General features: G+C 44.3%; 1 protein-coding gene across 8 annotated transcripts in view; it reads left to right on the top strand.

Annotated features, from left to right (window-relative positions):
* Nr1h4 (nuclear receptor subfamily 1 group H member 4) overlaps positions 1–12744 on the top strand; it is an 85207-nt gene that overhangs the window by 34293 nt on the left and 38170 nt on the right. For all 8 annotated transcript variants that reach the window (XM_006979829.4, XM_015998458.3, XM_076554598.1 and 5 more), the window contains one exon: positions 593–961. In XM_006979829.4, coding sequence (XP_006979891.1) covers positions 593–961 — 369 coding nt within the window. The remainder of the gene's footprint in view (positions 1–592; positions 962–12744) is intronic.

Raw genomic sequence — 12744 nt, 5'->3', positions numbered from 1 at the left:
CTTCTATCCTTTTCCATACGCTGTGGAATGTTCTCTTATTAGTTTTCAAAAGCTCATTACATATTAGCAACCTGCCATTTGTCTGTCCTCTGTGTTGCACGTTTTTCCCTGAGGTTGTCATTAAACATTTTAATCTGTCTCTCTATATAAACACACACAATATATATAAAATATAGTATATATATGTTAGATATATTTACAGATAAACACCTATTTTAAAAGTTAATTTTATAGGGCTGGGGAGATTGGTTAAGAGCATTTACTGCCTTCCCAGAGGACATGGGTTCGATTATCAGCACTCACATCAGTGGCACTCACCTGCTTATAACTCCAGCTCCAGGGGATCTGATACCCTCTGCCTTCTAAGGGCACCTCCATGAATGTAGTGCACATAAACTCACCTAGGCACACACATGTACAGCAATAAAAATAAATAAATAATAAAAATCTAAAGGTAATTTTTATGTAGTTAAAGACATTTTTATAGTTTTAGCTTTTACATAGTTTATATTGAAATATATTTAGAACTGACATATTTCTCTAATTTCTAGAATGATGACATTAATCCAGTTCTGTCGGCCCTTCTGTTCAGGTGTGCTAACAGAACAGGAGGCAGGTGCCCTAGGGCAGAATCTGGATTTGGAGTCGTATTCACCATACAGCAATGCCCAGTTTCCTCAAGTCCAACCACAGATTTCCTCGTCATCCTATTATTCCAGCCTGGGTTTCTACCCCCAGCAACCGGAAGAGTGGTACTCTCCTGGAATGTATGAACTCCGGCGAATGCCGGCTGAGACTGTGTACCAGGCAGAGACTGAGGTGTCAGAGATGCCTGTAACCAAGAAGCCCCGCATGGCCACATCATCGGCGGGAAGGATAAAAGGGGATGAGCTGTGCGTGGTCTGTGGAGACAGGGCCTCCGGGTACCATTACAACGCACTCACCTGTGAGGGCTGCAAAGGTGAGTGCTTTCTGATTGGGTTCGTTTTAGTAAAATTCTCCTGTGTTTAGTAAAATTGACTGCTACAATTTCTTGAACCAGTTTTATACGCGAGAAAATAACCAAACTTATAAATTAAGTATAAAGGAACTACAGAACTATCCCAACGAAACAGTAAGATGTGTTATGTGTTTTTGTTTTTGAACTGTCGGTAAGGCGTGGCCTCTTTTGAGTTTGTGTTTGAGTTTTGAGTTTGGCTCTGTGTGCCACGAAAGGCTCTATTTCTCCACCGCTTTTCTCTGAACCACATCTTGGTTCATTCAGAGCTCCATTGAGCCTGAGCTGGGGACGTATCGTGCGTATTAACTTTACCTTTGCTTTTTTTCTCACTGCTCTTGATAATTAAGTCACATTTCTTGCTGTTAATGAGATCATGGGCACAAACAAACTCTGAGGGCAACTGGTTTAGATGTCAGGACAAGATGGCCATAGAGATGATCCAGAGAAGCTATTATTAGTTTTTAAAAGACTATTATAAAATAAAATGCAATAATAAATTTAATATGGGGCCTGTGAGATGGCGCTGTAGTTAAAAGTGCTTGCTGACAAGTCTAGTGTCCTGATCCCCGGGACCCACATGGTGTGGGAGAGACTCCTGGAAGTTATCATCTTACTTCCATACACGGGCCGCAGCACGTGCATGCCGCCCTCACTTAAATAAAAAGAAAAAGCATATATAAATAAAAATAAATTTAACACGGGTGAAAGAGTTAGGAAAATGTATGGCACACAGTGAAAACTTGACAAGTTTCTGCTGTTATTCCCGTTCTATTCCAATTTGTAGAGTGACGTAGATGTACAGCAGTGTGTGGCCGTTTCTGGAAATGCAAATTTGGGGGGTCCCACTCCTGGCCTATGGAGTGAGAATTTCTGGAACCAGAACCCAAGAATCTGTGATTTCACACGCCCTTCATGCTAAAGTTGGAAAATTCTGGGCATAAGTTATATCTAAAAGGCACCCAAGAGGGTTGGTTCACCTGGCTGAGCATGGGGTGGGGGGGAGGCGGACTACGATGCACTCTCTTTCTCTCTCAGGTCACCACAAGGACAACTCCATACATAAAAATGAGGACTGGAAATCTGACTGGACAAATGCCAGTCTAGGTCATGTTTCCTGCCTGAAGAGAAAGAAAATGAAAAGAAGGTTCATAGCTTAAAAGTCTAGATCAAAGGAAAACTCCCAACGTAAACACTGTATAACCTGTATGTGACAGTGGTGACTATAAGGGCTGATTCTCTCTGGGCCTTCACAGTAACTGTGGGAAATGGGCATTTTGTGTGCATCCGAAAGGGGAGAATACCATGAAATCCCTCCCCCCAGGGGCTCAGGGAACCCTGAGGAAGAGGAGGCAGAAAGAATGTTAAGAGCAGGAGGGAATGGAGGAGACCAAGAAAACAAGGCCCTCTGAATCAACATGATCAAAGCTCATATGAACTCACAGAGACCGAGGAAACCCATGCAGGGGCCTGACGGGCCAGCACCAGGTCCTTGGCGCACGTATTACGGCTCTCAGTTTAGTGTCTGTGTGGGATTCCTGAGTGGGTCTCTGTTCCCTGTGCCTTGTGTCTTCTCTTGGGCTCTTTTCCTTCTGTTTGTGCTGTCCAATTCTGATGTGTTAGTTTTTGTTTTATCTCATTTATTATAATTTTATAATAATATTAAAACTTATATAATTTTATTATATTTAACATTTATTATATTTTATTATTTTATTATCCCTTAGAAGCCTGTTCTTTTCTAATGAGAGTCGGAAAGGGAGTAGATCCAGATGGGAGGGGAGGGAAGGCGGGATTAGTGGGAACCAGGGGAGGGAAAACAGTAATCAGGCTACATTATGTGAGGGGGGGGGAAGCTATTTTCAAAAAAGAGGGAAAAAGAAAAGAAACAGAGGGATATACATATTATATCAGAAAGAAGCTGTAGTTTTGAGAGACCAGTGATGCGAACACGTGGAATGTATTTACGGCATTTACATTGACCACAACAGGGTTCTTTAATTTTCATACTGTGTGCTCATTTTGTTGATGAGCAAACTGAAACCCAAAAGGTTAAAGAACCGACCTAGGGCTTCCCAGCTAATGGCGGTGGGGGGCGGTCAGCTTTAAAACTATAGCTTATAAATCTAACTCTGTACCTCGTAAGAGTGACTTCAGGCTGAGCGGCTTGTCCTTGCTCGCCCGGTAAATGGGAGTCCTGCTCCTGGGCTGTCTGCTCGCAGTGAATACTGATGACCTCAGTGCCCAAAGGGGGAAAGTCAAATGCTTCATTTAGATACTGAGGTTTCAGTATTGTCTCAGCCCACGGATCAAACATCAAAAGTCAGAAATCTGGAACAGTTCACCTCATAAGTAAACCCAAGTAAAAAGGTCCTAAGAGGTCTGGGGCATGGCCGAGTGCAGGGAGACCAGAGAGCCAAGGGAAATCCCCAGGAGCACTCACCTAAAAGGCCTTCAGGGGAGGAAAAGACTCCCCAGGATGGAGAAGCTAAGTCAGAGGCAGCAGGCCTCCGGGAAAGCATGGGACTGCAGCTAGCAAGGCACACAGGGTGGTCAGAGGAGCCTGGTCCTTTGAGACCGTTAAGAAGGATTTGGATGTAGATACATTTTTAAGAGCAGAGGAAAGCAGGGTTTCCTTCGATTGATTTTGGTTTGATACTTTGCCCCCATCCTGCCAGCAAATGACAAGCTTGCAAGACGGAGGGAGCCAACAGGGCCCATCCCTAAAGGGCCAGACTACAAACATGTCAGGATCTTCAACATGGACATGTCTGTTGGGACGGCTCCACTCTGCAGACACAGCACATATGCAGATGTGTAAAGAGTAGCCGTGGCCTCATTCTACTGAACCTTGCTTATTACGGAAACAGGCAGGAGAATGAAGACCAGGGTATATTCTGTAGCCTGCTAGCACCCATTCCCAACCACAGACGAGAACCAGTAACCAGAACCAATGGCAAACACAGCAAGAACGCTCCACACCCGACCATGTGGGCAAGAAAAGGAGCCTCTTGCCTAATTGGATTTGATTCAACATCAGGCCCTGGGCTTCATTTCATTCGATTCCCAGGATCATCCCCCTACTCCTGCCCAGCATCTTCTGAGTTGTGGTCAGGTACCAGGTTTAGCAGAGTGCTGGGGAGTGACGGGGTGCTTTGTGGTGGGGTTGATCCTCAGTACTCTTGAGCTAGCCTGTTGGGGTGATGTTCTGGCTACTCTCCAGTCACCAGCGAGAAGATGAGGTGCTGTGCAGCAGCATCCTGGGGTGCTGAGTGCATTCCTCCTCCATCTCTGGCCCTATCTGTGCATTTCTTTTGGGTCAGGGGCAGGTCCCTGCCGTTGCTGTGTCGAAATACCCAGCTGTACCAGGACCATGAAACTGTTGATGTGCTCCATGCCAGGCTGGGCACAGGGGACCCTAAGCACGCAGGATCCCAGAAGACAATGGGTTCTGTCAACTCTCAACCCACCTCTAGGATTCAGTCTGAAAATGGGGACACGGGAGGAACAGAGTTCCAGCATCCCTTAGTTCCTCTTCTTTGCCGCCCTAAACACTGCTGGTCACAGGAGTGTACTACCTTAGACGTCGTATAGTGTTTGGGATTTGGGAGTTCAGGCTTTGGTATGCTGTTTGTTTTTCCTCTTTTTGTCTTTTTTGGGGACCCGCCACCCAGCTCCCAAATAAATCACACACAGAGGCTTATTCTTAGTTATGAATGCCCAGCCTTAGCTTGGCTTAGTAGTAACCAGCTTTTCTTAACTTCAATTATCCTGTCTACCTTTTGCCTCTGGGCTTTTCCTGTTCTCTTACTTCTGTAAATCTTACAATGACTCTGTGGCTTGCTGTGCAGCTGGGTGACTGACCCCTAAAGTCCTCCTCCTTCTCTCTCATTCCTTGATCTTTTCTCCTCCCAGGTTTCTCCTTCTATATATCCTCTCTGCCTGCCAGCCCCGCCTATCCTTTCTCCAGCCTCACTATTGGCTGTTCAGTTCTTTATTAGACCATCAGGTGTTTTAGACAGGCACAGTAACACAGCTTCACAGAGTTCAACAAATGCCACATACACAAAAGTAACACAGTTTGAAATAATATTCCACTGCATTGGTGACTGAGAAGTCGGTAGCAGTCTGCCTTGTGGTCTTGTGTGTTCTCATTAAGAGAACAAGCGAACCTGCTGCAGCTTAACCATCAGGGAAGGGCAAAGGGCTTCGAGGAAGTGAGAGCCGCACAGAGTAGGATCAAATACAGTCCACCAAAGACCTGTTCCGGGAAGGTCCAATAGCTCAGCCAGCCCTGTCCCCACAACCCGCGGCTCTCGGCGGCGTATCTCCTCAGATACAAAGCTGATCTCACTCCGTAACAGTCTTCGAGAAGACTGTGGGCTGTAGATCAGTCAATCAGCGTGCCTCAGATCTTGGCTCTTTATAAATAATCAAGTTACTCAAGACGGCAGCTAGAACTCAGTGAAGTGAAAGAGAAAGCACTATTTCAGACAGAGTGGAGCAAATACAGGGACAGTCAAAAGAGCCACAACCCGCTCCATGCTAACCTCGAGGAGTCTGCTCAGAGCTCTGCTGCAATCCTGGCCTGCTATGGCCTGGAGCTATGGCTGCTCGGCCACCGAGTAGAAAATGGGGACTTGGGATCGCACCACCATAACTATTTGCCACAGAAATGCACACCTAAGCTGCCATCTAGGGCCCAGGAAGTTGCCTTTGCTGGAATGAACGGCTCCAGGGCCGTATCTTGTCTGTTGACTCCACACACGTTGGTGTCCTGTGTCCTCTCTGTCAGTCCGCTCACCTGGAAGCTCAGCTGCTGCCATTACAGAACCCCATGACCCTGCTTGAGGGTAGAAAGGCCAGAGCACAGCTTCCCTCCTGTTCTGTGCTGACTTCTAAAGGTATCCTTATGGCAGAGCTTCGCAAGGGAGTCTGGGAGAAGTGGCCCGGAAGGAGAAGGCCGTGGATATGAAGCTAGCCAAATCTCATTCTACCTAGCACTTTATTTTCTGTATGCTCCAGCTGAGTGAAAGTTAAGAAGAGTACTGTATATAAAGCTCCTGCTTTCTCTCTCATTTTGGGGTTGCTTTACAGGTTGCAGGGCCTATGAGATTTGAAACGCAACCCCCCAAAAGAGAAAAATTTGAGACTTAGAAACAAACTGGACAGCATAGTGAAATTTCTTGCTGTTGTAGCTTCTGTCTCTAGTTCCATAAGAAATATCCTAGTTTATCTGAATGTCTTATTTGTCATAGATACAGCATCAATGAGAGAAATTGCAGTTTCTGGTGTTTTTTTAAAGTAACCACTGAAGACACAAGAATAGTGTAGACAGACAGTGACTGGCATTTGCTTGGCCCTAGATTAAATCTAGACCTTTCTTCCTCTGGCAGTCATCAGTACCGTTTATGAAATAGTCACGTCTGGATGAATTTTGATTCAAATCTCAAATGTTGGCCATCAAAAGCCCATCTGCGTCTGACTGGGAATTTGGAACAGCTGTGTTCCCTAATAGGTCAGCGTCTGTCATATCAGCCTCAGTATCACAGTCTACATATGCCACAGAGAGGATGGTAGCACTCTTGAAAGGCACTGTTTGGGTTAACGGGTGGCCCCATTGTCCTTTGGAATATATTTTTATATAAGATCATGAACCAGCATTATGCTTAGTTCTGAAGTTGTAGGAAATCTTCCAAAAATATTGAGAGGATTATCACATGAAGTGGATTTAGGCTGTTTCCAATGGGGGACTTTGTTTATGGACCTTTCTGACTGTCAAGTAAGTAGCCCTGATACTCATATATTGAGATCGCATGTGTTGAGACTCTCTCTAGCTGGGATTAAGCACAATCTGGTTTGTGAAATTTAGTAATGACTCTAATAAGGTGAAATTGTCATAGAGCATGATGTAGTATGCGTTTCCAAGGATTTCAGGGCACTGGGAGCCTTTGATAGGTGAGTCGTGACGTCACAGGTATAGGTCAGGACTTCTTTTTCTAGCTGTCCTACGTTAGTTCCTGTCTCTGGAATTCAGCCTCCTCACTTACAAAGTGGAGGTAATGCTGATGAGGAGAAAGGTGAGATGGCAGGGGAGATAACGGTGGCAGAGATGACAGACAGACAGATGGGGAGGTAGATAATGGGCATCAGGTGATCGCCACATGGAGGCCCTGCTCTGGGGCGCACTGTTGCTAACTCACTTGACCTTTGGTGTGGGAGCCCACGGAGGTTTCCTAGTGAGAAGCAGAGCTGGCTTTACCCAGCAGGGCTGCATAAGGGGATGGACTGACCACAGGCATGGTGTTTGGAAGGGTCTGCACTTGGATGTGTGGTCTGCTTTGATCTGGCAAGGGGAGGGCCTTTGCCCCGCCCCTTGGCATTCCTGTAGAAAGCCCTTTTGAAGCGACAGAAGGGGCCAGTGGATTTTGATCCAGGTCCTCCCGAAGCTAGTCTGCATTTCTGACTGTCTTATCTCCACTATCTTTCTACCTACTAATTCCTTATGCCTCTCTCTTCCACATAAGAACCCAGTAAAAGGCAGGGGCGGGTCCCCCACACTTTGGCACAATTCCTTAGCTAGGTATTTACAGATTGCCATGATGTAGCTCTGATGTTCATACAGTGCAGTGCTTCTTAACCTTCCTAATGCTACAACCCTTTGATACAGTTCCTCATGTTGAGGTGACCCCCAACCCTACAATTATTTTGTTGCTACTTTATAACTATAATTTTGCTACTGTTATAAATCATAATGTAAATATCTGATATGTAGGATATCTCATATGTGACCCCAAAGGGGTCGAGACCCACAGGTTGATAACCACGGATATGGCTGAGATCAAATGTACTGAGACTATAGTTGTATGGGAGGCAATTAACATACACCCTGCCAATGGTGAATACTTAGTGCATGCTTGTTGCTATTCCATTACTTTTGCATTGCTGTATGGAAAAACCCAGGCACAGCCTTTAAGATATCCAGCTCTCTATCAGGCATGCCTAAAGCTTCCTTAGGCATTTAGCTGTTGTTACATTTTCTTAGTGAATTTTTCTTATTTTATCATTGTTTCTGCTTTGTTCATCTATATGCCCTAACTGGCATCACACCCTGCCTTCAAAACTATCTTCCTGGTGGTTAATTAAGTAATTAATTAAATTTTGTTTTTGTTTTTGTTTTTCGAGACAGGGTTTCTCTGTGTAGCTTTGTTCCTTTCCTGGATCTCGCTCAGTAGACCAGGCTGGCCTCGAACTCACAAAGATCTGCCTGGCTCTGCCTCCCGAGTGCTGGGATTAAAGGCGTGTGCCACCACTGCCTGGCTAAGTAATTAATTAAATTCTTTATTTATAAAATATCTTGAAGTATTACCTTATATGTCATTCACTCTTCTAACCTATAAGAGATGCAGTGGTGAGCAAAACAGAAAAAAAAAAATCTTGTTCTTATGGTTACCATTGCCAAGCAGTAGAGAGAAAACAATGTATCTAACTGACAGACATAGAAACAACAATGTATCTAACTGACTACAATAGAAACAACAATGTATTAACTGACTACAATAAAAACAACAATGTAACTGACTACAATAGAAACAACAACAATGTATCTAATGACATACAATAGAAACAACAACAAAGCAAACAACAGAGATTCAAAACTATCACCTATCAACAATAAGTACCCGAGAAACCATACAGAAATCTAAATGGTAAAAAGATGATTTTAAGTGGACAGATTGGATATTTCAAATGAATATATAGGCAATACATCTTTAAACATGGAAAATGCCTAAGCATATAAATGATACATAAATAGTGATTAAGAGAAACTTTCGAAAGCACAAACTGTTAAATGAGAGCAGTTACTGTTACATATACAAGAATAAACCAATGAAGCATGTAAACAAGAATTCAGAGGGAAAGGATTAAATTCGACTTTTTTTTTTTTTTTTTTTTTTTGGTTTTTCGAGACAGGGTTTCTCTGTGTAGCTTTGCACCTTTCCTGGAACTCACTTGGTAGTCCAGGCTGGCCTCGAACTCACAGAGATCCGCCTGCCTCTGCCTCCCGAGTGCTACGATTAAAGGCGTACGCCACCACCGCCCGGCTCAGAGCAAACGACTTTGTAGGCTACTGCTGCAAGCAGCCCCAGATGCCACCCGTGGTGGAAATTTGTTTGTGGGAGCCCAGACCCCTGAGGGGTGTTGAGATCAGGCCGCAGCTCCTAAGAGTTTGTCTATATGGGCTTCTAAATGACTCTTAAGGATGTGTGGAGCCATGGTCTATCACAGCATGGTCTCTGCCCTCTGTTCTCAGCAGGCACCCAGTAGGGACAAGGGTGTCAGCGGAATTATACTTTCTGTCCTTTTAGACTCTGTCATCGCTTAGTAAACATGTCCCCGAAGGGAGTCCATGTGGTTCCGAAGCCAAATGAAGTTAAGGGAGAACTGTCAGGAAATGGCCTCTGCCCCCGCCCACTTCTACTCCAAGCCGCTCTGCAGAGGCTGTCACCGATGACATCCCACTTTCTAGTTTTTAGGTCTTTGGTTTCGATTCATTTTGTTTTTTATTTGGATAGTTGCATCATCTTCCCTCCATTCAACATGGAAGAAAAGACAGAGGAGGGCCAGGTGAGAACTGTCCTTGGGGAACATTCCAGCCCAGCTTCTGCTGGGTGAAGGAGGAGGTTGAGGGCCTGGGAGTCTGGGTGGGGGTGGCCTGCTTCTCTTCTGGTCTCCCAGGAGGCTCTGAGAGCCTTTTAACACTTTTAGCCTGTTGATTATCTGAGAGGCAGTGCTTTCTATACATGTATTTGTTTTGGTTGTGGTAATGTGAAAATGCACATGCTAGAAAAATGCTCTACCCCTGTGCTACATCCACATCTGACAAGCAATGTGTGGGGGATGCAGAAGTGCTGGCCATCACTTATGCCCAACCTGGCTGGCAAGTCTTTAAGGCAGTTTGCACATATCCATCCTTCATGGCACACCATCCTCTTGGGCTCAACAAAGCTGCATGTATAGCAGCGTGCAGTTCTCGTGCGGTCTCTGAAGTCCAGAGCGTTCCACTCATTAGTGCCAATGATATTCATGACTGCCTCTTTTCTAGGCAGTTATGACAGGCAAATTCATCTTGGTCTAGTTACTGTTGCCAGTAGTCTTGATGAGCCAACAGCTGCTGATCATGGGCTTTATCCTTAGAGGAGAAGGCCGAGAGGCTTTGTGGTGTGTGGTTCTTCCTGTTGGGTTAGAGTCAAGGTGTTCTGATGTAAGCTCAAATTTTGGAAAAAATGATGAAAGGTTTGATTCAAATCATATCAAGAGAAATTCATTTCAGAATCTACCCAGTGAAGTCATAATCATATAACAGAGTTGAAACCACAAGGCCAGACAAAAACAAAAACAAAAAATTCTAACGGACTGGGGAGATGGCTCATGGGAGACCACTTGCTCTGTAAGGACGAAGACCTGAGGTGAAACCCAGACATGTAGACTAACAGCCAGGCATGGCTGTGCACACCTATAACCCCAGCTTCAAAGAAGACAGATAGATCCCAAGAGTCAGCTGGAAAGCCAGCCCAGATGAAATGACCTTCCAGTGATACGCCCTGTCTCAAGGCAATAAGACTGAGTGACAGAAGGCCACACCCTGAAAAGCCTGCTCTGACCTTTGCGTGAGTGTCAGCAGGCATGCGCACCTCCCCACACACCCCATACAAATAAAGGAAAAAGAGATGGAGACCTATAGTTTTCTTTTCTTGAAGCGTTCTTGTGTATTTTTTGATATTGAAGTATTGCTGGCCTCTAAAAAGGCTGGAGTGTGTTCCTCTGTCTTCTAGAAAAGAGAATAGACAGATGGTCCTTCGTCTTCAGATGGTTGATCCAATTAACCAGTGAAACCACCTGGGCCTGGAAGTTTCTGTTTGGGGAGGTTGTTTATTAGTTAAGTTTCTTTTATTGGATAAGACTGTTTTGTCAATCAGTTCCCCATAGGCAAGTGTTGATTGGCATTATTCAAGGAATTCCATCGAAGTTATCAAATTTGTGAGCTTAGAGTTCTTTATAATCTATAGAGTTCTTTCTTCCCTTGTTTTCCTTATAATGGATCTGTACTGACAGGGCCATTTCACTTGTGTGTGATATTCATAATCAGAATCATTTTTATTGATTAGTCTCTCTAGGGATTTATTAATTTTATTGATAGGACTCATCTTTTAGTCTCATTGATTTTTTTATATTGTTTTCCTATTTGAAGTCACATTGATTTCTGCTCTGATTTTTTTAATTAGTTTTAATTTGTGTACATTGGTGTTTTGCCTGCAGGTCTGTCCATATGAGGGCATTGGATCTCCTGGAATAGGAGTACAGATAGTTGTGAGCTGCCACGTGGGTGTTGGGAATTGAACCTGGGTCCTCTGGAAGAGCAGCCGGTGCTGTTAACTACTGAACCATCTTGCCAGCTCCTCTGCTCTGATTTTTTAAAACTATTTTCTTTTCTTTCTTTTTTTCTTTTCTTTTTCTTTTTTGCCTTCTTTGTGATTAATCTTCCCTTCTTTCTTAGCCCCCCCCGAAAGCAAAGCTTAGGTCACCGAGTTTTAGATCTCAACATAGAAAAAGCATTTTAACTCTGTCAGTTCCTCCCCCTCTCCCACCCGCACATGCATGCGCGCCCCTGAAAGTATTCCTTTTGCTGCACACCTCCAGTCTTGATAGGCTGTATTTTCATCGATTCGTTTTCAGTGAGCTCTTCAGGCAGACACCTCTTCACAGATTTAGCTCATGTGTAATTTCTCAGAGGCTTTGAGCTGCAATTGCCATCCCCACTGAGGTTCGCCTTCTCTCTGGGGACTCTTCATAAAGGGTGCTGGGCCATGATTCACAGAACCTGTGAGATTCATTCCATTCCAAAGTTTGGGGCAAGTTCTCCAAACTCTTCCCAGCTAAGCTGCTTCTGCTTCTCCCTACTCTAGATGTATTCACCCGTCTTTTACATTTGTCATGGTCCAGAATTACCCTTTCAATGAGAGCGAGACTTGGTGAAGTAAACAAGCACAAAATGATGACTATCCTCTTGGGATGGGAAGAAAATGGAAAATCAATCAAGCCTACACAAATGACTCAATATTTTGGTTCATTTTAACATTATTAAAGAGACTGCTTAGGGCTGGAGAGTTGGCTCAGCCGTTAAAGGCTAGGCTCACAACCAAAAAATATAAGAGACTGCTAGGTACTCACCATGGATCCAGCTTTGGGGAAGGTAACAGATCTTTGTTACAGGCTGGGTTTTTCCATGCTGGGTGAGATTTGGGGAAATTAATGTCTTGAGGAAACATTTTGGAATACAAACTCCTTATTCTATTTGAAGGCCCGTGAAGGTAGTGGTTGATAGCAGAGTCTGAACTGAGCCTACCAGGATTCAAATCCAGGCCCTACAATTCATTACCTGTCGTACTTGGAGCAAGTCAGCCTCTGTGGAACTCAGGGTCCGCTCCCATGGGACAGAAATAATTAGCACTACCTCACTGGATTAAGGATTAAATGAATACCACATGTATTTTTGGAACAACATATGAAACAAAGTAAGGGTATGTAAAGCGATCTCTGTGTAGGCCATGTTCTATATAAAGAATTCTGAGTTCCATGCTTTTTGCTGCTTTAAAATCCTTAAACATGTAAAACATCAAATGATAGTTCATGTCAGCCACCAATGTCCAATGTGACATACATGCATATATGGGACTAGCACATGG

Source organism: Peromyscus maniculatus, chromosome 18 (genome assembly GCF_049852395.1).
Source record: "Peromyscus maniculatus bairdii isolate BWxNUB_F1_BW_parent chromosome 18, HU_Pman_BW_mat_3.1, whole genome shotgun sequence".
Classification (NCBI taxonomy): Eukaryota; Metazoa; Chordata; class Mammalia; order Rodentia; family Cricetidae; genus Peromyscus; species Peromyscus maniculatus.
This window is presented reverse-complemented; position numbering and strand designations above follow the sequence as displayed.